This window comes from Choristoneura fumiferana, chromosome 9, assembly GCF_025370935.1.
Source record: "Choristoneura fumiferana chromosome 9, NRCan_CFum_1, whole genome shotgun sequence".
Taxonomy (NCBI): Eukaryota; Metazoa; Arthropoda; class Insecta; order Lepidoptera; family Tortricidae; genus Choristoneura; species Choristoneura fumiferana.
Genome location: NC_133480.1, coordinates 12,932,103 through 12,953,302, shown reverse-complemented (window position 1 = coordinate 12,953,302; position 21,200 = coordinate 12,932,103). Strand labels below are relative to the sequence as shown.

General features: G+C 37.9%; 3 protein-coding genes across 14 annotated transcripts; 1 reads left to right on the top strand and 2 right to left on the bottom strand.

Moving 5' to 3' along the window:
• Window positions 1–220: 220 nt before the first annotated feature.
• LOC141431325 (E3 ubiquitin-protein ligase SIAH1-like) lies at window positions 221–5,435 on the bottom strand. 7 transcript variants are annotated; one of them, XM_074092472.1, is made up of 5 exons: window positions 4,841–4,914; window positions 4,267–4,304; window positions 3,274–3,463; window positions 2,077–2,218; window positions 221–1,076 (listed from the first exon to the last, which is right to left on the bottom strand). In XM_074092472.1, the coding sequence occupies exons 2-5, from the start codon at window positions 4,293–4,295 to the stop codon at window positions 523–525; spliced, it is 915 nt and encodes a 304-aa protein (XP_073948573.1). In that variant the 5' UTR covers window positions 4,296–4,304; window positions 4,841–4,914; the 3' UTR covers window positions 221–522. The 7 variants fall into 7 exon arrangements, with proteins under 7 accessions (XP_073948573.1, XP_073948566.1, XP_073948567.1 ...); XM_074092465.1 differs by lacking the exon at window positions 4,841–4,914 and adding an exon at window positions 5,172–5,435 and having other exon boundaries at window positions 222–1,076; XM_074092466.1 differs by lacking the exon at window positions 4,841–4,914 and adding an exon at window positions 5,176–5,435 and having other exon boundaries at window positions 222–1,076.
• Window positions 5,436–7,725: 2,290 nt separating this feature from the next.
• Window positions 7,726–18,768, top strand: LOC141431321 (E3 ubiquitin-protein ligase SIAH1B-like). 6 transcript variants are annotated; one of them, XM_074092457.1, is made up of 6 exons: window positions 8,094–8,265; window positions 8,524–8,620; window positions 9,083–9,120; window positions 9,799–10,000; window positions 13,055–13,196; window positions 13,433–18,768. In XM_074092457.1, exons 3-6 carry the CDS (start codon window positions 9,095–9,097, stop codon window positions 14,044–14,046), a joined length of 984 nt encoding a protein of 327 aa, XP_073948558.1. In that variant the 5' UTR covers window positions 8,094–8,265; window positions 8,524–8,620; window positions 9,083–9,094; the 3' UTR covers window positions 14,047–18,768. The 6 variants fall into 6 exon arrangements, with proteins under 6 accessions (XP_073948556.1, XP_073948561.1, XP_073948558.1 ...); XM_074092455.1 differs by lacking the exons at window positions 8,094–8,265; window positions 8,524–8,620 and adding an exon at window positions 7,726–8,021; XM_074092460.1 differs by lacking the exon at window positions 8,524–8,620 and having other exon boundaries at window positions 8,093–8,265.
• An 825-nt stretch (window positions 18,769–19,593) lies between these two features.
• Window positions 19,594–21,141, bottom strand: Pop4 (ribonuclease P/MRP subunit POP4). Its single transcript, XM_074092464.1, has one exon. It carries the CDS (start codon window positions 21,016–21,018, stop codon window positions 20,383–20,385), a length of 636 nt encoding a protein of 211 aa, XP_073948565.1. The 5' UTR covers window positions 21,019–21,141; the 3' UTR covers window positions 19,594–20,382.
• Window positions 21,142–21,200: the final 59 nt, after the last annotated feature.

Genomic DNA, 21,200 nt, shown 5'->3' with positions numbered 1-21,200 from the left:
TATACGGACTGTTGCTGTTAGCCTCAGACGGCTTTTACAGCTTACCGGAGAGAGGGTGAGCTGCCAGATGGGCCGCTCAGCAAATGGGTATTTAAAAACTTAGCATGCCAAAGGGTGCTCCTATTGAGCCGGCTTAATATATCCGTAATAAAAAGTACCTACTTACGACTCGTAGTGCTCCAGGAAACAGTGAAAAGATGTTTTTAGTCATAAAATTCTTTATTAACCTAGGCTTATTCAAGTCTTTGGGTAAGTTCAAAATAAATAATTATTAAAATAAATTGATATTAATTAATTATCTAATAAATTTACGAGACATTAACAAACATATTTTATGCACGGTCTTATAGTTTTTATCTGACGTGGACATTCCATTACTAAAGCCTAAAAGTGTTAAAGAGAGAAATAGGACAGGGAAACTTCAGATATTAGTTAAATTAAATTCACAATTTCATCGATAAGAGTGAAATGAAAGAAATAAATTAGATTTGTATTAGTATGTTAAGCTGTCATGGCGTGTCGTTACTCCTGCCCGGACCTCTCCATCCATTGTCCTTGCCGGGACCGGGACCACTGTCGCTGAGGAGGCGATCGAGTGTTGACATGTGTACCCTCGCCACTTAGCCGCTTAGGCTTATAGTTAGGGTTATGCCTCGAGATAACAAATCTATAAGACACCTTATTATCTGTGCTAAATGTCTCCAATGCGTTGAGTGATAGAACAGCACATAAGCACTGACGGAAGATATCCTCCGTTTTTGTAGTGTCACTCAAGCAGCGTTCCGTGAAAATGACTTTCCTGTGCGGTTCCCGTTTGCTGGTGACGTGTATTTCGTAATTATAGTTGTGGGCATATTTCTTCGGGCCCATGTACTGGATGGTCCAATAGGCCAGGCGTTGGATGGAGTCAAGCTTGAAGGTGACGACGAACACGTTCCTCTGTTGAGCGGCGACGTGCACGCGCCGGTCGCAATCGCGCATTGTTAAGCCTTCCATCTCGATTTCTGCCTCCAAACCCTCTGTGAACATGCTCGTGTGCATCTCTTTCACATGTTCCGTAACGTGATTATGTACTCCTAGAAATAAAGAAAACCAACGAGTTGAAGACAGTGATGTTTTTCAACTACCGTTATACCTAATTTACCAGGGCTGGCAATTTACTTAGGTATCGGTATGACTTATTGTCTAACCTAACAGTTCAGCAGCAGGCAAAGTTGGGCACAGTTTTGCCTATCGGTGATACCCAAGTACTTGGTAATTCGGTGATACTACTTTATTATTTTATATAGGGTTCACAATGCGCAAACGCAAGCTGTAAAATCGACGGCAGCTGTCAATGATGATGCTAAGTAGTACCTATTACCGAATTACTAAGTACCACCGATAAGCCAAGGTTTGCCCAACTACTCAAATAAAGCAAATGACAGAACCGCCCAAGAAGAGTGCCTTGGGGGCGGCAAACGGGGCAATCGCCCGATTTCTTGTGTAACAACTAGAACCTAGACCCATTAATAAATTGAAATTTCATCATTGTGAAATTTTATTGCCCCAATTCACTACTCATTCACAACAAGGCTTTTAAATCTACATGTAGATGAGTTTTCCCTGGACATGTATATTGTGTAACTTGATAATAACAGTTAACAATACCTACTTAAGATAAAGAGATACGAAGGCGAACTTATCCCTTAAAGAGGGGACATGTCCTGGCCCTATACCACGAAGTGCAAAACTCGAACTTCGTATGTTGCCGTCCCGCTGACGCTTATGTCATTTAAATACGCGAGTGAAAGGGACGGTACGATACGAACTTCGAGTTTCGTAGTAGCCCTGCTGTTTTTCGAACCACCCGATAATGTCGTATAATTTGAAATAGGCGTATCACTTGCAATCCATATACCTACCACGTCACTGTTACCATGACCAAGCTCGCGAATGTTACTTCCTGTTTTATAACGAATTGTCCTGGTTTTCTAACTTCAAATCCTAGCTTTTTCTGAAATTGTAGTTGGTTACTCTAATGTAGATTAGTAGGAGTAATGTGTCTTAACCTAGTTGAATACTCAAAGGTGTTACCAGTCCAGGAGCACTTGCCGAGCCCGGCGGCGAACGGGCACTCCGCGGTACGGTAGAAGCACTCCTGCGCGTGATCGCCGACCGTCGCGTACTCGGGGGTCAGCTGACAGCCGGTGCCGCGGTGCGGGCACGGGACCTTCGCCTAAAAACAGTAGGGACAATATGTCATTTTGGCTTTGCAGAGGTTTCGGGGCTGTAGTCCCAGATGCCGTCCTCTACATCCGGCCCTGGGCGGGAGTGACAGACCCACATAGAATATAAACACAAAAATCTATTTTACCCATTCGGTTTAGTGTATGTTTACTTTTTCAACTGTTTTTTTAAATATTTTTTGTGGCAATAAATGATTTCTTTCTTTCTTTCTTTAAGTAACAACAATTGTACCTACACAGTACAAGTAATACATATATTGGTCGATAAATCAGTTGATAGGTAGGTATTGCTATGATTCATATTACCAATGAAAATCATTCAGCAATCTTGGTCGATATACAGCATACGGGTGTTCCCCGCATACTGCAGCTCGGCCAATGAAATTCACCGTCAAAATCCCCCGCACCCCGCATGCGGGCACTGACGCGACGCCTAATGAAAATGAGCCTTAAGTCTACCATCACGTCTTAAGGCGACAGAGTCAACCCGAAATCGATCTCAAATTGAGCTCAAACCATTTGTATAAGTCTCAACTGGGTTCAAGCCTAAGTCTATGTACTTCAGTAGGTAAGTAGATCCCCCAGGTACGTTCCTACTGTTGTAGGTAGTTTTAGGAACATTAGCATGACAGGGCCGTATCTTGGGCCAACTGGGTTGCATAATACCTACCTGTCCCGGGCACATTACAATACTACCTACTCGTACATACAACATAAGTGTTTCGTAAATACCTACCTAGTTTTATTTATTACAAACATCAGGGGGCCTGTGAAAGCAAGGGCACTCAAATTGAGTTTTTTTTACTAGGTACTCTTCTTCTTCTTTAGGTTCTTTAGTCATTCTCAACCTCTAGAGCTTGGCCAAGCTAAGTCTGCAACGGAATAATTTGGAAACACTGTATATTAACGTCAAATCACGTATATAATATGCGTTACATTTGCAGTGTTACCATATTATTCTCTGCAGTTAGCTTGGCCAGGCTCCAGGCCTTCTTCAGCTTATGGCATCTGTTCCGGTCTTGAGCAGTTTTTTACTACTTGTTACCTTATTAATGAAATCCTCGAGCGACCGGTTCCTCATCTGCGTCATGGGCTGCTGGCACACGGGGCAATTAGGCGGACGCAGCTGCTCCGTACAGGCGCCACACACGCTGTGCCCCGTCTGGCAGATGTAGATCGGCGGGGCCATGACGCGCTGGCACACCGGGCACTTGGGGAAGGTCACGGCTGGGGGCCTGGGGGGTGGGGGGCAAGTATCATCATCATCGGCCTTTATACCTACATCTAGTCTGAGAGTTGGCGCTAGCACCAATTTTTGGGTAGTTATTTGAGGAAAGCTAAAAACGTGTCCCATCCTCTCCTATTATAACCCAACACGAAACTGCAGATCTGGCTGGTGAGGGATAAATCAAACCCTAATTTTTTTTTCCGAAAATATGTTTCAGCCAATATGCAATTTTCCCGCCGCTCACCAGCCTGTCTTCGTTCTGTGTGGGGATAGATATAATACAAGAGGTATTTGACAAGTTTTCATCTTGCCTGAAATACCGACCCAAAAATTGATGCCAGCTCTCGGATTAATCCTACTGCAGGAATCACACACTTACATTGTATAAGGTGCGAGCTATTAACTGCAGTCCCAATATGTAGGTATTAGCACACAGAATAAGTAATGTACAGTAATGGAGATGTTTGTAGTTGTTGACAAAATAACCTAACCTAACCAACAAAAAGTGGAAAACCCCCTTCGTCACTCCAAAGTTCAATATCTCAAAAACGGCTGAACCGATTTTGATAAAACATGTCATGTAAGAACCATAGCCACAAAACCTTATTTATTCAAAATCGATCAATCAATTCTTGATTTATTCATTCAAATCGGTCCACCCGTTTAAGAGCTACGGTGCCACAGACGGACACACACACACACACACACACAGCGGTCAAACTTATAACACTCCACTTCTCTTTTTCCGTCGGGGTAAAAAGGGTTAATTCTAAAAAGTTCCATACCTTGGACTAAGAGATTGCTACTTACATTTTCTTTGCCATTTTATGCGAAGCCATTTTTTTTATCTGCAAAAAAAAATTAACAACTCATTACTGGCATGGATAGTTTCCACCGGCAGTATGGACGTACCCAGGTGGGAGGTTTTTTTCGAAAGTGAATGCATTATTTTATACTCATAAGCATACAATTATTATTGACTTGCCCCCTCACACAGCAATTCTCATCGAAATAGGCCGTCCCAGAGATCCCCGAAGTACTCGTAAATAAACAATTAAGTATAACCAGAACCATAGATGTCAATTATTAATAATTGACTAAGGATACAATACAATAAACCCACATCCGACGCATATTGGAGCTGCAGGGCTACTTACATACTTACTACGAAATTCGAAACTCGAAGTTCGTGTCGTTCGGTCCCTCTGACATTTGTGGGTACTATTTTAATACGACAGCTAGAGAGACGGTACGGTACGAACTTCGGAGTAGGCCCTCTGTATACCTACCTACACAGCAGTGCTTGGCTCAATATGAAACTGACATCAGTTAATTGTAAATTCCGTTAGAATGATGTTCAGAAAATGACGGTCCGAATATTCACCCTGGTAGTGGTAGCCCAGTTACTTGTATTCAACTGTCGTGGTGTTAAACTGGTGACTTGGAAGTCAAGATAAATAAGTTACGGTAGGTCTTAACGCATAAAATCGTAGCTGTATAGGTACCACAGAGTACATAATATAATATAATATATAGGTATACTAAAGTACTTTTCGGGGATAGTTTAGTAAAAGCAAAATAAGTGATCTTACCGGTCTTTATTTACTTACCCAATGAGCCAAGTTGTTCGAAAATGAAATTAATATTATTATTATTATTTACCGCCCGATACACACAAAAACACGATCAAGTAAAAAGTACACTCAAATACTTACCTACTTTTATTTCAATAGAGCCCAAAGACCACCCGATCTCTTAATTATTGATACTTTGTTTATCTACGGTAACATAGATAGACGATCGAACCATTAAGTATTATTTTAAGTTTTGTTTTATTGTTGTTGGAGTTCTGCAGACATTTAAATTATAAAAACTGACACTTACACCGAGTTGTTACGAATTCGTTTCAAACGATTATAATTTTTCTTTTATTCAATTTAAGGCAATGAAGGCAACTAATTTAAAATATCATTATTACGTTTTACCCACGCTTAAAAAGCAGACTTCTTAATTTAGTAATGTAATTCATCATTATCTCAATATTTGTGGGTAATTACAGATTGTCAGCTAGTGTTGCAAGATAATGCTCAAAACAATATGGAATGGAACCTTAAAAATATCTTCTATTTATTAATTATACTAGCTGTTGCCCGCGGCTTCGCCCCCGTTGTATTTTTTCTTTATTTTCTTCCATAAAAACCTTCTCCTGATAGTAACGAACACAACAAAAAAAGAATTATCGAAATCGGACCAGTTGTTCCCGAGTTTTGTGCTTAGCAACACATTTTACGATTCATTTTTATTTATATATATATATATATAAGATATAAGATTAGTTAAGCTGTGATGAAAACTACCATAACGCACATTTAGGGCCTGCAGCAGGGCTACTACGAAACTCGAAATTCGAAGTTCGTGTCGTGCGGTCCCTCTCGCTCTCGTATTAAATAGTGTAAGTGTCAGAGGGACAGCACGACACGAACTTCGAGTTTCGAGTTTCGTAGTAGCCCAGCAGGGCTACCTACTACGAAACTCGAAACTCGAAGTTCGTGTCGTGCAGTCCCTCTCGCTCTCGTATTAAACAGTGTAAGTGTCAAAGGGACCGCACGACACGAACTTCGAGTTTCGAGTTTCGTAGTGTAGCCCTGCTGTTTCACCACTTATCGACTGATTTTTAAAGTGACGGCACATAATATATAATAGTACTGGCGTACAGAATGACCACGCTCCGCCCCGCACCGGTTCGAGTTACCCCACCCCTCAAGCGCAAATTGCAGGAAAACCGCAGGAAAGCAGTCGGGCGCGCAACGCGATGTACGAGTATGTCGGTCGCACCGTCGCACGGCACTAAGTTCGGGAGCAATAATTACATATTACAATTATTACATACGATTTAACAATCGAACGTTCAGAAACAAATCCTTTAAAAGGAAATATTTTAGTGTAAGTACCTAATCTTTAATTAATAAGGTCTCAAATGATTAAAACAATAAACTTTAATTATAAAACATTCATTTGTATTTATTTCCTAAAAACTCGAAAATCAATCATATTCTAATAATTTGTCGCTCGTACAAAGTCACATAATTTTCCGTGAAATCCGCGCGCCGGCAGGTCATTGCTCGGCTCGGTGGCCGTGAGTCCGCGAGCAAGCGCCAATTTGTCAGTGGGCGCGCGAGAAATTGAGGTTCCTACCCTGCCTACTTCCTTTTCTGAATAATAATGCTATCTAAAAGTATCGCGATTAATACGACTTGAAATAACTAATTAGGTACCATCAGCCAAATAAGTGGTCTATCAATTTTTAAACAAGTTACTATCAAATGAATATGTCGTTAAAGTCGAACATTCAAGTTGTCAGACACGTCTATTGGCATTATTGTTTTATGACATGCAAACGATTATCAACTTTAGGGTGATAGATCACATATTTGGCTGATGGTACCGAATAATTCGTTCAAGTTTGTAGTCATATATTTATTGTAAGTAATTTAAAATAATAATGCTTAAATACATAGACAGACACATTTATGTAGGTTTAAATAAAAATATATGATTAACGATTACATTTATTTACATATCTGAGCCATACCTACATACCCTATAGTACTAGGGTTTTGCGATAGTCAGCCAGCCCTGTGTGTCTTACGCACACATTGACGCGTGTACAGACGTCGTCGTGCCTATGTAGATTCAAGAACGCGTATTTTGTATGGCGTGGCCGCCCTGTGGTGACGGATATCAGTGATGCCGTCTCTGTTTTGTCCGAATAAACAAAGACGGCATTACTTTTATGTGACACTTGAAGTTAGTCGACAAGTGGTGAAACAGGCCCTTATTCTACTAAAATAATGTATTTAATAGTTCGGGCGCGCGTGTACGTGGAACTGCATGAACCTATTTACAGTTTTTTATTGCACTGGCGATACTGCCAATATATTACTGTAATATTTTATTATGTGTTTTGTTACATGAAATAAATGATTTGAATATGAATTTGAATTTGAACTACCAACCAACCACAAACTGAAATACAAGACATACAAAATTCAATCGCAGCCTTTGAGTATCTAAGATGGCATGTCTACGTGTGCGTGCTTACCTCCTTGATTCACGCCAAAAAAGAAAACTAATACCACACCATCAATGGTCTGATTTACGCGTTAAAATGTGTGTCTTGAACAGCTTTTCCCGTCATTTTGTTGTTTATGGTTAGATAGAAAATATGAATTGAATTCGTCATTTCTGGGAATACCCGCACCATCGTTTCTAAGGCTGTCAAATACGATACGATATATACCTAAGTACCATCCACGAATACGCGTGATTTTGTCAAAGTTAGACATTAATGACATTGTAATAAGAACCACGACACGCGTCATCGTGAATGACTCTACCTATAAATCGCGTTGATTGTGTAGCAAACTTGGCTTGCTTACGGTACCGGCTGGCGGGGCGGTTCTTCATTCGGTGCACTGTGCGTGCTTGTGCCAAACTGTGCTTTACTCGCACACAAAGCAGTCAAAGGAAAATCTATAGTGTTAAACTGCGCTATAGTCAATCAAGTAAGTGTTTTATAAATGTATAACAAAGTGCTTGCTTTATATATATTAAATGTACAACTATATACTTATACTCTGTGGTGCTTGCATCTGAAAAAAAAACATTGACTGATTGTCCCATCGACTTCTATATTTGGTGTTATAAACTACTAAACTACATAATGATAATGAAACTACATATCGACGATTGAAAGACTAAATTTGAAACATAGCCCAAACGACAGAAAAATTGACTGATTCCAATCAGGTATAGGTACATACCTAAATATCTCAAAAAATATCGTTTAAGTAGATCAATAAAATTACCCTTTCAACCGTCCATGTGTACCTACTATCTTTGGTATGGCGATTTATCTTATCATCCAAGAGACGTTGCGGTGTTAGATTGCGAGGTTTATGTTGATTATTATAGGCACTGAAGTGTGAAGGGAGTTTTATATTGGTCGTGTTGTGTTATGTGCGACGTGAAATGGAATTTGATACGATGCATATGCCTTTGTTTTAGCGCATGTGAAACAATAGTATTCCATTGAAACATTATTACTACATTACGCTACGTTAGTACTTTTATATTTCTGTGATTACGCTTAAGAGCAGCCTGGGTGAGTCATATAAAATTGTAAATACATTAACTAAAGGGTAACAATAAAATAAGTCACAACAATTTAGATATTTTTAGACCTAGGTAGGTACTTTGCCACCATTGTTTTGAAACCGCTAGTGATTATGATTGTAATAATTAAACAAAAGCTCATTAGGCAAGTTGATTTAGTAACTCTACTCCTAAAAGTACTCATTACTTAGTAAAATATAATTAATTGTTTTAATATTTCTACTGTACTTAATAAATACTGATATCGAGCTGATATTAACAACAACATTTGATTTAATATTTAGTACCTGCCTGAGCTCCAATGCTGCATCACTAATAGCAGAATATACGAAGTTAATTTTGTGAGTTATTGTTTTGAATTTGTTTTTAAACAATCACAGGTCAATTCAATAAGGGTGAATAATCATTAATTACTTGTATTGTAAGATTTAATTCCAGTTTTTTATTACAGGTTAAGTCAAAAATGGCCTCAAATAAAGGAAAGAAACCGTAAGTACACAAATAAAATCAATCATATAGTTTGATGTTTGATTCTTGAATTTAATGACATTACTTTTTAAATATCAATCTATAGTTTTTGATCTCAAAATTTTGGTACATCAGTTTGGTCTATCCATTCGTCTTAAAAACACTGATTTTATGTGTTTTGTTGTACAGTGTACACTTTTGTGCCTTTTAAATATAACTTCACTAATATGACTAAACATCCTGTGTGTGTACTAATAAATAATTTCCTGCATACTCTATACTTGAAACATTTAGGTACCTAATTACCCAAATGTAAACAAAATTGGTGTCTTAAATATTTAAATTGTACATATCTATATTGAAATACACTAGTCTAGTTTGTATTACAATGATAGATACCTAAGTAAAATGTTAAAAATTTTTGAATGTACCAAATCTGGCAGGTGAAGTTTGTTTACATTTAGTTAATTACCTACCTATCTAAACCAAGTATAGATTATGGATATCCATCCCATATCTATATACTCGCGTACATCCAGAAGCCATTTAGATTGTATTGTAGGTTCTACAAACAAAATGGACAATTGAATATTTATAACAATGTTTACTTATAGTGTATAAATTTGCTGAAACCTGTGCTACAAAAGACATTTTACCAAAGTCAGCGTTGTATTGTAATTGTTTCTTTATACTTATTAGGATGGGCAAAGACGGATCTGCAGTGACCATCCCAGAGTGCCCGGTGTGCCTCGAGCCCATGAGGTCACCTATCTTCCTCTGCATGTCGGGGCACAGCCTGTGCAGCAGCTGCACTAAAGTTCTGAACCCTGCGAACTGCCCCTTGTGCCGGCAGCCCATGACACAAATGAGGAACAGGACCCTGGAAGACCTGACTGAAAAGGTTTGTTGCCTTGATATGTTCAAATTCGACACGGTTCAACTCATGGTTATAAGCTATAGGAATGGTCCAAATAGTTTCAATCTTTTTGGATTGGAAGACCTCTTTGCTAGGTGAGTACGTTCACGACGGCGGCGCTCCTAGCACTCGAAACTAGTCGGACTGTTCCTGTACATAGATATAATTTCGAAAAGTACACGGACTCTTAAAATACTTAAACACAGATTACAAAAATCATTTGATGATGTCGAAAAGGAATTTGATTCAGCATATATGCCTACTATGGAGCTGATTCTGTCATTTTTAAATGTCTAATTATTTTAAGAGTGTTTATACCTGCTGAGCTGGCAACGTTGCATTTTTGTTAGTTTTTCTCGATTATTCCATAAAAATTGAATGAAAATTAATAATATTGTCTGACAGAACACTTCTTAATATATAAGTTAATGTGTCTACTTCAATAATTATTCGTTATAGACTTTTATTTTCTTTAAAAACCGGTCATAAACATTAATTCGTTTTTAAGGAATATAAAAGTTTATCTCAAATAATTATTAGAGTAGACACATTAACTTATATATTAAGAAGTATTCTATCAGAACACATTTTTATTTTTCACTAAATTTTTATGGAATAATCGAGAAAAACTAACAAAAATGTAATGTTGCCAGCTCAGCAGGTATAAACGCTCTTATAATTACTATGAACTAATTATCTTAATTAATTATAGTTATCATATCAGGGACCGCTGAAATACTTGATGACTCAGGGAGTAATCTTGTATGGTCAGAGCTTCCTATGATAATTTTTCTTATATGTAACCCCTTTTTCTAAGTCAAATTGATGGGGTCTGCGCCTCCACCCCATTTGAAGTTAGGGACAACTGATCCCCCCATACCTTCCAATTCTGCTTTCGCTAGTTCATGTCTCTAATACTACTGTTATTTTCTGCATCTGCATCGTATTTTTACACAACAATACAATACAATGACTCTTTATTGTACACCAGAAGTAGTAGCGATACAGAAAACAGGTACACCTAGAGAAAATTACAAGGTATAAGCAATAGGCGGCCTTATCGACAACCTATGCTATATTTTACTATATTTTTATACAAAAATACAAATTGAAACATAGATAAATAAAATAGCACAGAAAAACCAGAAAAAGAGACCAGCGCTGAGAATCGAACCCAGGTCCTCAGCATTCCGTGCTGCGTGCTATACCGCTACACCACCACTGGACAGGGGTACAGACACTAATTTCTCCTATGCACCACATATCTCAGCTTGTGTGTTTCTTATTTAGTCACTTTTTTTTGTATTTTCGACATGGATTTTACGGGTGACCGTAAAAGTAACAAAATTTGGAGTTTAAATAAAAAATACAAAAAGACTCCAAAATAGTATATTTTTATCGAGGGACTAAAATAAGCCAATATATATCCGAGGTGGTTAGCTACCCGAGCTTTAGCGAGGGTGTCTATTTATCCGAGGGTTTATTATTGACTTAGTCTCGAGATGAAAACTCTATTTTTCACTTCGATTGTGAGAAAAATCAATTAATTTTAATCGTTTATGATTTACGCCCTACGAAAATTTCAAAGTTTTCGCGGTAAGTATTTTTTCCAACCATACACATATATAACAAAATCGCATCGGCGAAATGGTCCATACACAAACTGGAATAAATAGAATGGCGCCACCTTCTATGCGGAAAAAGCATAGAACTAAGACCACGTAGACTAAGAACGTAACATTTTCTTCATGAAAATGGTCCACACACAATCTTATTTTATGCCAAAAACTAAGCAAGTACTGACTGTTTGAGTTTATCTAAGTCACTCGAAGTAAATTAAAAAATTTATTACTTTTACTCCCTAGGGACTAAAGTACTCTCTTTACTCCCGCCTCGTAATATTGACCTAATTTTAGAGCATGAAAAAACACAATAATTATCACAATTTATTTATTAATGCAATTAATATGATATCATAATTTTGTTTAATAATGCTCTGTTTATGTATAAGGTTAACAGTTCAATGATTATCAAATAATTAAATATTGCTTATTAATTAAGTGCAAGTGCAAGCTTGTTAATAGTTATTTGTGCAAGTAATTATAATTTTGTCAATTAAGTATATATGTTTGGTTTATTTTTACTCTGTTTATGTATAAAGTTTGTTAACAGTTCCGAATGATTATCAAATCGCTATAAATATTGCTTATTTTAACATTTTAAAGTGTGAAGTGCAAGCTTGTTAATAGTTGTTTGTGTGCAAGTAAGATTATAATGAGTTGCTGACTCAGATTGGTAAGTATAGGTATGCAGAGAAATCCAGGACATGGGGATTTATTTTAGTATTTTTTTACTATTTATTTATTTGGCAAAAAACATAAAATACATAAGGCCTTATTCTAATAAGTCTTAAAATATTATGCACCCTGGTAGGGTATAGCCACATTTATAATAATGTTATCTAATTCTATTAGGCAACTAAAAAGTAAGATATACATACTCGTACTTGCATTAAAGCTTAAAAACTACGGTTACATTATGCTATAAATTAAATTAGACTGTTATAAACTATTATGCTATAAATTATTATAAACTATTATTAACTATTATTAAATAAACTATTATATATTATTTTCAAAATTTATGAAAAAACTACATTTCTATATTTATTTGAAGACAAAATATTTCATGGATGGAGTTGGCAAAAGCGACGTCATAACTATTTTACAATTATGACGGTTGTATCATCCATCATCTCTTTTTCAATGTTGATTAAAATATATCTATATATATTAGAATTATTTGCCTGAAACACAGGGAATCCTAGTTCAGGCATTTCTTGTAAATATTTATTTTACAGTATGTTTTAGTTCTTAAGTAAATATGATGTAAAATGAGTTTTTGAGAGGGTGCTGCAAGACGCGCACTGCGCGCCACCGCTTTCGTCGCGGCGGCGGTGTGCGAGTGCGACTGCCCTTGCCCTTCCTTGCCTGCTTGGGGCTTGGGGCAGTAGTAAATAAATGCTGGTCTGGTCCGCAGGCAAAGGTGCAGTGCCCCAACCACGCCGCGGGCTGCGTCTACCAGCTGTCCAACGCGGCCGTCGCCGAACACGTCAAGGAGTGCATCTTCCGTCTGATGGAGTGCCCATTCGGGGCCGTCTTCGGAAGGTGCTCTTGGTCTGGTATGTGCAAATAAACAGCTGTTAAAAAATCGCTTCGGTGCGAAATGCACCAATCGCAAAATGTTGTACACCCCACGAAAATTGTACACAACGCATTATGTCGAAAGATAAGATTTAGAGAGTCGGGCGGGATCCGACCCTGACATGACCAATGTGGGCAACACTGGCGTTACGTAGGCGCTTTAATGCCACTCAAACTGCATGTCATATTTATGCAACATGTTGGTCTACTTCAGGGCATCTGCATCAGATAATGGAGCACTTCAAGCAGAAGCACCCGGAGGCGTGCGACTGCGGCCCGCAGGCCGACGCCGACGTGGAGCTGGAGAACATGTCTCTGCGCCAGTGCGACCGCCGGCTGCTGCTCGCCGCCCAAAACAAGTACCTCTTCATCATCACGGTCAAGGTCGACACCATCCAGCGCATGGCCTACTGGACCGTCCAGCACATCGGCCCGAAAAAACAAGCCCACCAATACCTCTACGAAATACACCTCAACAGCAAACGCGAGCCGCAGAGAAAAATTGTCTTCACCGAACATTGCTTCAGTGACACTGTCAAAGTCGAGGAGATAATCCGACAGAACAACTGCGCCGTTCTCCCGCTAGGCACTCTGGGCCAGTTCATTATGAACGACAAGCTGAACTTCAGATATTTAATCAGGAGAGTCAATGAGAAGCCTAAACCGGATGAAAATGCAGCTCCAAATAGCGAAAATGCACACTCTAGGAGCGCTTCACGCACCAGGGGGAATGGGCCCAAACCAAAGGGCCCGTGGCCCAAGGGGCCAGGACCCAAGGGGCCAGGACCCAAGGGACCGGGTCCAAGAATTAATGCCAACAAGTCTTAAATACATTCCGCCGCTGAGGTTTCGGGTAAGATGGTGTAGGTTGATCAAGAAAAGAAACTTGCCGGGTAAATGTAGGTAAAGGTATATATGAGACATTTCATTTAGAATAAGCAGTGGCGGTGAAGGACTTTTTGTCGTGGGAAAAATATTTTTTTTTGATGCCCTACGATAGCGCTCCACAGCTGATTTTTAAATGAGCAAAAAAAGTAAATATACTTTTGAGTCGCGAGGCCATAGTTTGTGGCCTACGTTGCCTACTTGCCTAGGTACGACTAGCGACGCCTCTGTGAATAATTCTTACTAAATTAGTTTTATACGTACATATTAATAATCTTATCTTGCCTAGGTATAGTCGACCAAGAAAGTCCTTTACCGATTTTAATGACAGTTCAGTCAACTTCAGAAATAAAACAATAAGGCTGATTGTCATATTGACTTGTGACTGAAAATAGGCTTTGACGTTTTAAGCGCTACAAATGACCTTAGGGTGGTAACTCGTATTTAAAATTGGGATTATAAAGCAGTCATTTGGCATCTTTTCTTGACGGGAACATAACTGTGGGGAATTACGAATGCAGTTATTAGAACTGTATACTCTCAACGCTCGACGATTCTTCTAATCTTGTGCTGTACAGCTGGCTGTGCATTTGATTTCGTTGGTTGAAAAAGGCCAGTGTTAATAAGCCGTCCCAATATTAGAAGAGCTCGCATGTAGTTCCTCTTGTTAATTTTTGCCACTTTAGTCGCTTGTTCTCAAGCAGGAATTAAGCCATTGTTAGCAAAACGACACCGATTTGTGTTGTTTTCATCAATGGCTTGATTGTGCACTTGCATCCAGCGTAATATGCTATGCTAATCGTCTGCGCCAGCACAGCGGTATTATTAGTCAGTTAAGTCAGACCGCTTTGCTTGCGGGTCTGTGTTTGGTTGAATTGTGCATAAAGTGAACAACTTGATCGACGGTCTTGTTAAGGCCAGCCAGACATGATTCGACTGCAATTTCTACTTATCTACGCGTCCTTATTCGATGAAGCAATTTTATAAATTTCCGGCAAACTATAACGGTTTTTTATGTGTAGGTAGGTAGGTACTGCTCAAATTTGTCATACACATTAAACGACCTGCGAGGTTTTTCAAAAGTTAATGCACATACATATTGTAAAGCATACAATTTCTAGGGAGGCAGCTGCCCTCCTCGGCCTCCACCCCCCTGGGTACGCCAATGCTAACAGCAGAACGTTGTTGTACAAAACTATACTGATTGAACGGCGCTCGTTATTGATCACTACACCATCTTGTCAGAAACAAAAGAAACCTCTTGGTACTGGTTGCATGTTTCTGCGATTATAGCAGAGGGTTATAAATAAGGTTCCAAAATTGTATCTACTACAGTCAGGCTTCAATATAAGGGAGTAGCTAAGGTGCTCAAATATATTGCAACAAGTCTTATTGTTAAGGCCGTTTGGGCTTGGCCACATCACCACGGCGCGGCGTCGTAACCTGAGCGCCTACTCCGAAGTTCGTATCGTACCGTCCCTCTCGCTCTCGTGTTAAATAGTATAAGTGTCAGAGGGACCGAACGACACGTACTTTGATTATCAAATTTCGTATTAGTCCTGCTGAAACGGCGCGGCGCCGGAGTGCGGTACGTTGCCGTTACGGTACGGTAACCTTTGGTAGGCCATAGGTATTCAAAAAGAAAGAAGAAAGTTGGGTCCTTCTTAGGTACACATTAGATTAGAGGGGGCCCGCGACAGATCCGTCACACGGCAGACCAAAGGTATTAAATGCTCTGTATCGTATCTGCACGATGGTGCCGCGCCGTTTCACGCTACGACGCCGCGCCGTGGTGATGTGGCCAGGCCCTTAGAACATGGTCGAACCCTTAGACTCGGATCACGGTCTTGTGTAAAGAGTGCGGTTAGTTAGTTCATATTTGTCAACCTGGAATGCATAATAACGCATGACCTTTCAAACCCTTACGGTAATTAGGTACATAAAGGTTTGAATTATCAGGTACAGCTCGTACTTACTGTAACCGCAGTTTCGTGTAAGCAAAGACCTCGGTTGTCCGCACCAAATACGGTCCGGTAAATACGCGTGGGTAAATATTCGGCGTTTTTTTGTTATTACGAGTAGCGAGTACCGTTCCGGCAGATATTTTTAAAAGAGATGACGCTCGGGGTTAATTTTTTATGAAAATTAAAGACAATACCGATGCTAAATAAAAATTCTTACTTGTCCTTCCGTTGTGCTAAACGAGGGATGGAATTAGTAATGAAACGACGTTAAACCGAGCAGCCAAAACGCTCCAATATTGACCCTCAACCGCGTATGTATTGCAAGTACAAGCCGTAGGGTTTATTAGGACAGCCCTGGTCTTGGTACAGGCAAGTTTACGGGTCTAAATTGGTTAACAGAAAATTCATATCTTAACGTGTTCCTCGGCTAAGCTTCTGTAGAATGAAACTGGCATTTTTCCGTCATCCTCGTAACACAAATCAAACCCAAGTAACCTAATATATTATGTTACGTTAATACATAAAGTTGATAAAACTTGTCAACGACATCCAGTTTTTTATTCGGAAGAACTAAGTATTATATTTCGGAGGAAGTAAAGATTTCTGTTAACCTTTAAGTTCCCCAGTTTTACTTGTCCTGTCACGTGATCTACTCTTTAAAGTAAAAGGTAGGTCAGCGGCAGAACGTTGTAGATACTTGAATTTCAAGTGCTTTGCTTTAGAAAAAGGCGTAAATATACGTGAGCGTTTGTGCTACGTGAAGCAGTCTTACCAACGCCAGATTGTTAAACAACGGCACGTAACGACTGCAGGTTAAAAAATACAGTAGCTATATAGTGCTTCTTTTCATAATGTCCCTCGTTAAACTTCGAGTTTCAGCTGCTGTTGGGTTTTGATCAGTTTGCAGTTTGACCACTAGAGGAAGATGGTCATACAAATTTAATTTATGATTATCACCATACCATCCGTATTTCAATCCAATTGGTAAAATTCGGACATCGGATGTGCAGGGACATTAAGAAAATTTATTCAGGCTCTATAATCGCCAATACGGTATTTGACAACTGTTGAATTTGCCATATCCTACATTTATTATGAAGGTTTGGAAAAGAGAAAAAAAAATCGGTTGAAAATTGGATTCAGTGATTTTTTGAAAAATCTGTAGGTACCTATAACTGTTATACGCTTTTCGCAATGCAGTACGTATGGCGCTACTTGCTTGCGTGTGAACAAGTATGTTTTTCTCTGTCTAATATTTATTTTCAAAATAGCCGTTACCCGCGACTTCGTCCGCGTAGAATTAGGTTTTCACTATCCCGCGGAAACTATGTAATTTTATACCTGTCTGTATAATTTAAATCTAAATCTGTTCAGCAGTTTATGCGTGATGAAGTAACAAACAAACAGACTTACAAACTTTCGAATTTATTATATTAGTGGGATAGTGGGATCTTTGTAAGTTAAAAGTTGTTACTCTGTTGTATGTAAAGGTAACTTATTTTTTTTCTGTTCGATAGCACCCATTGTCAAGCTTTAATATATGTAATAAATTAAAAAAAAATACCGTATTGTAGCATGATGGGATATCGTTTAAGATTATTTCCAATCATGTGCGATTTGGCGCGAACCTTGTTATTTAAGGTCGCGGGCGGTGACGTTTACGTGAAGAAGAAAAAGTCTAAAGTGTGCGCCACACATTGGACTTCACGCCACTATTGCAGTAGCGTTGGCGTTTTTGTTTTATCCATCGAATAAACCGGGAAAATTTCCCACTTAAGATTCTAAGCTAGCACTTCAAATATACCCTTGGAGGCGAAGTTTTTCCATCTTATGTAGATGGATTTCAATTCTTTTCTTGTCCTCCAACAATTTTGCACGTAGTTGACTGCAGTTATTTTGTTTGAGGACTATTTTGTTCCACTGAATTGCTGTACAGATTGTACAACAGTTATAAATCTGTTAATCCCATATATGTTGGGTAACAATCAACAATTTGGTATAGTCTGCGATAGCCTACGAAGCGATAGTATCAGTCTGAGCTTAGCCGACCCAACCAATGGTTATATATCTGTTGCTTGATAATGAATGACAAAGTTTCTGTATAAGTACTTATGTTTTTTTATTGCAAATGGGTTGCCTGAATATATCTGATGCTTTAAGGTTTATGGTCTTGGCAACCATGTGGTGGTAACATAATATAAACTTTGTCATTAACATGGTTCTAAATCCATATCTAGACTGTTAAGGTTGACTATGTTGCAATCACAATAGAGTAGCCATTGTGGACACCAAAGGATTGGTTTTATACTGTTGTATGTGTTAACTTTTAAGTAAGCATGATAAGTCAATATGTCTTATTTTTAAGTGGAATAGTATAATTAACTGTTTCTATTGTTATGATACTTCACATTTGTGGAATGTATCAAATTGAGGCATTACTTTTATCAATCAAATAGTTATCATAAATTCTACTTGCTCATGATTAATTTTCCCTATTTCCAACACAGAAACTTGATCATTAATTCTTTTTAAACAGTTTTTTCACACAGTTCTTACTCCAGTACAACCTAGACTGGCTAGACTGTCATCACCGTTGTGTAAAAAATTTGTCTTTACAAGTATACCCAACTTCATTCATAGTAGCACAAATGTGTGTAGTTAGATGGCTAATGTATTTTATGTATTAACCTCTCAGTCTCAGTCAGAAGTAAAAAAAAACTGCATGCAAGTTGTATTTGTTTAAAACTTTTTTTTAGATTTTAATAAAAAAAATGGCCTTAAACTTAGCATGTTTGTGTCTGGACATACAAGAGATAAAACATTATATTTACAGGAAACCATACTGTTCCCAAAGTGTATAAAATTTTTAGTTTAACCAAATTTTCCATATGTTACTTGTTAAGTGTCCTGCACACTTTCATGTAAAAGTAAAAAAATGTTAAAGCCAAAGTTTTCTTCTATGTGCACCCTTTAAAATGCATGGTATTTAGTGGTTTATATATAATTTGAGACTGTTTTAGGACTAGGAAACATTTTTCATAAATTTTGCTTTGTATAGGATAAAAGAAATTAGATTAATTTTTGATTGTTAATTTGTATTTTCTTTTAAACATAATATTATAATAATGAGGTCATAGCTAACATAATTAATCCTTAGGTATATGTAAGCCTTGACCTTTTGTTTCTTTAACATTTATTCAATAGTTAAACAGTGTTTACTGGAATATAAAGTATATTGTTGATGATATTGCAATACAGCGTAACCAGCATTTTCCATAAGGTATAATTTTCACTGCACTAACAGTACTGACAGTGAAAATTATACCACCTTATGGAATATGCTAGTTACGCTGTATTGCAGTATCATTGACGATATGGGGCATTCATTAATAGTAATGCTTGAATTGAGCCTGTTGTAGTTTCTTGCTAATTAGTTTTATAATCAATCAGTTTAGTTTCATGGGTTTTAAAGGTAAATAATATAAGTTTGATTATTAATGTTCAATATATGTATTAAAATAAATGATTATGATATAATTAAAGGTTTTATTCAAAACTTTTCCATTAAAGAATACATAGTAGAAATTGTGCACTCATCATTATGACAGCAATGAGTGTAATGAATACATTTTGGTACAATATACTGATCTTTTTATTTTTATTTGACTGGGTGGCAAACAAGCAAGTGGGTCTCCTAATGGACTGATAATGTACTATCAGCTAAAAAAGTGGTCTATCAATTTTTCAACAAGTTCCTATCAAAAGAATATGTCGCTAAAGTCTAACTTTCAAGTTGACAGACACATCTTTTGGCATTATTATTTAATTTTTATGACATGCAAAAGATTATCAACTTTAGGGTGGGAGACCACATATTTGGCTGATGGTACATTATAGCTTAGTATCTGACATGTTTTAGACTTTCTCATAAGTGCTGACTTTTTTAACATACAATGCTGAGGCTGAGTTAAGGACATAGGCGTATATAGAGCGGGGCCCAGTGGGCCTTGCCCACCCCAGTATGGTCTAGTGCCCACCCCAGGATGTTGGGCTACCGACTCAAAGTTCTATATTACTGATATTTTCACACAAAAATTCAGGCCAGGCCCCCCCTGAGAAATACCCTAGATACGTCAATGGTTAAGGATTCCTAGTCTTGTGATTTTGGATATTAGTTCAATGAATTTAAAAATCTTCATTTCATTAAAATATTTGTACTCTGCACAGTACATTTGACAGTTATGCTTACAATTGATTTGTACTTTTAAAGTACACAAGGTATTTTGAGGGTAAAATAAATTTCAAATGAGAACCTTCATATTAAGTCAGGGTGCAATTGACTTTTCACTTTTTTGGTAGACCTTTCCGCGGGCCGCACACACAAGTGTTTGCCAAACAAAGTCACTGCCACATTCTTGATCCGCATTTCAAAAACAGAACTAAACTTAGGCACAGTAGTCACCACACTATCTTTTGACAGTAACTTAAATGTGTTTTTCGTATCCATTATACAAATTCCACTTTTACCAACATAGCTTGGACATTTGGAGCGAACAACACTGAGGTAACTTCCATGAAAGTCTGATTTATAAAGAGTTTGGGTAAACTGTTCCCAACTTTTACTGTTAGTATCCGGTAGTGGCTTGTGAAGTTCTAACATTTGGCTTGCGTATTGTATCCACATTTCGTGCATTGCAAGCAAATCTTCATATTTAACGCTATTTCTGGGTATTTCATAAAAACCCAAGGCTTTTTTGTCTTTTCTCGTCAAGGTCCTGATTTTCTTTGTGCTGGTTTTCTTTTTCTTCCCTTGTTTGCTCTTCTTTTTTGCAAGTAGGAAGTCTTTCTTTAACTCTGATTCAATGTTGACTTTGTCTGATTTGGGAACGTTTGCTTCTAAAAATTTGAATACAGCCTGCTCACTTTCACTATATTTTTTTATGGAAGACATTATTAATATCAAATACGGCTCACAGAGGTGTATTTTCTATGTTCGATTTTAATTAAATTTGCAAAATTAACCTTGCGATTCCATGTTTTGCTCGTAGTGATTATATACTTTGGTACGATTGTTGTTAAATTTTGACAGTGACGTTTAAATGACAGCACTTTTTTTTAAGCGTAGTGTTGGAC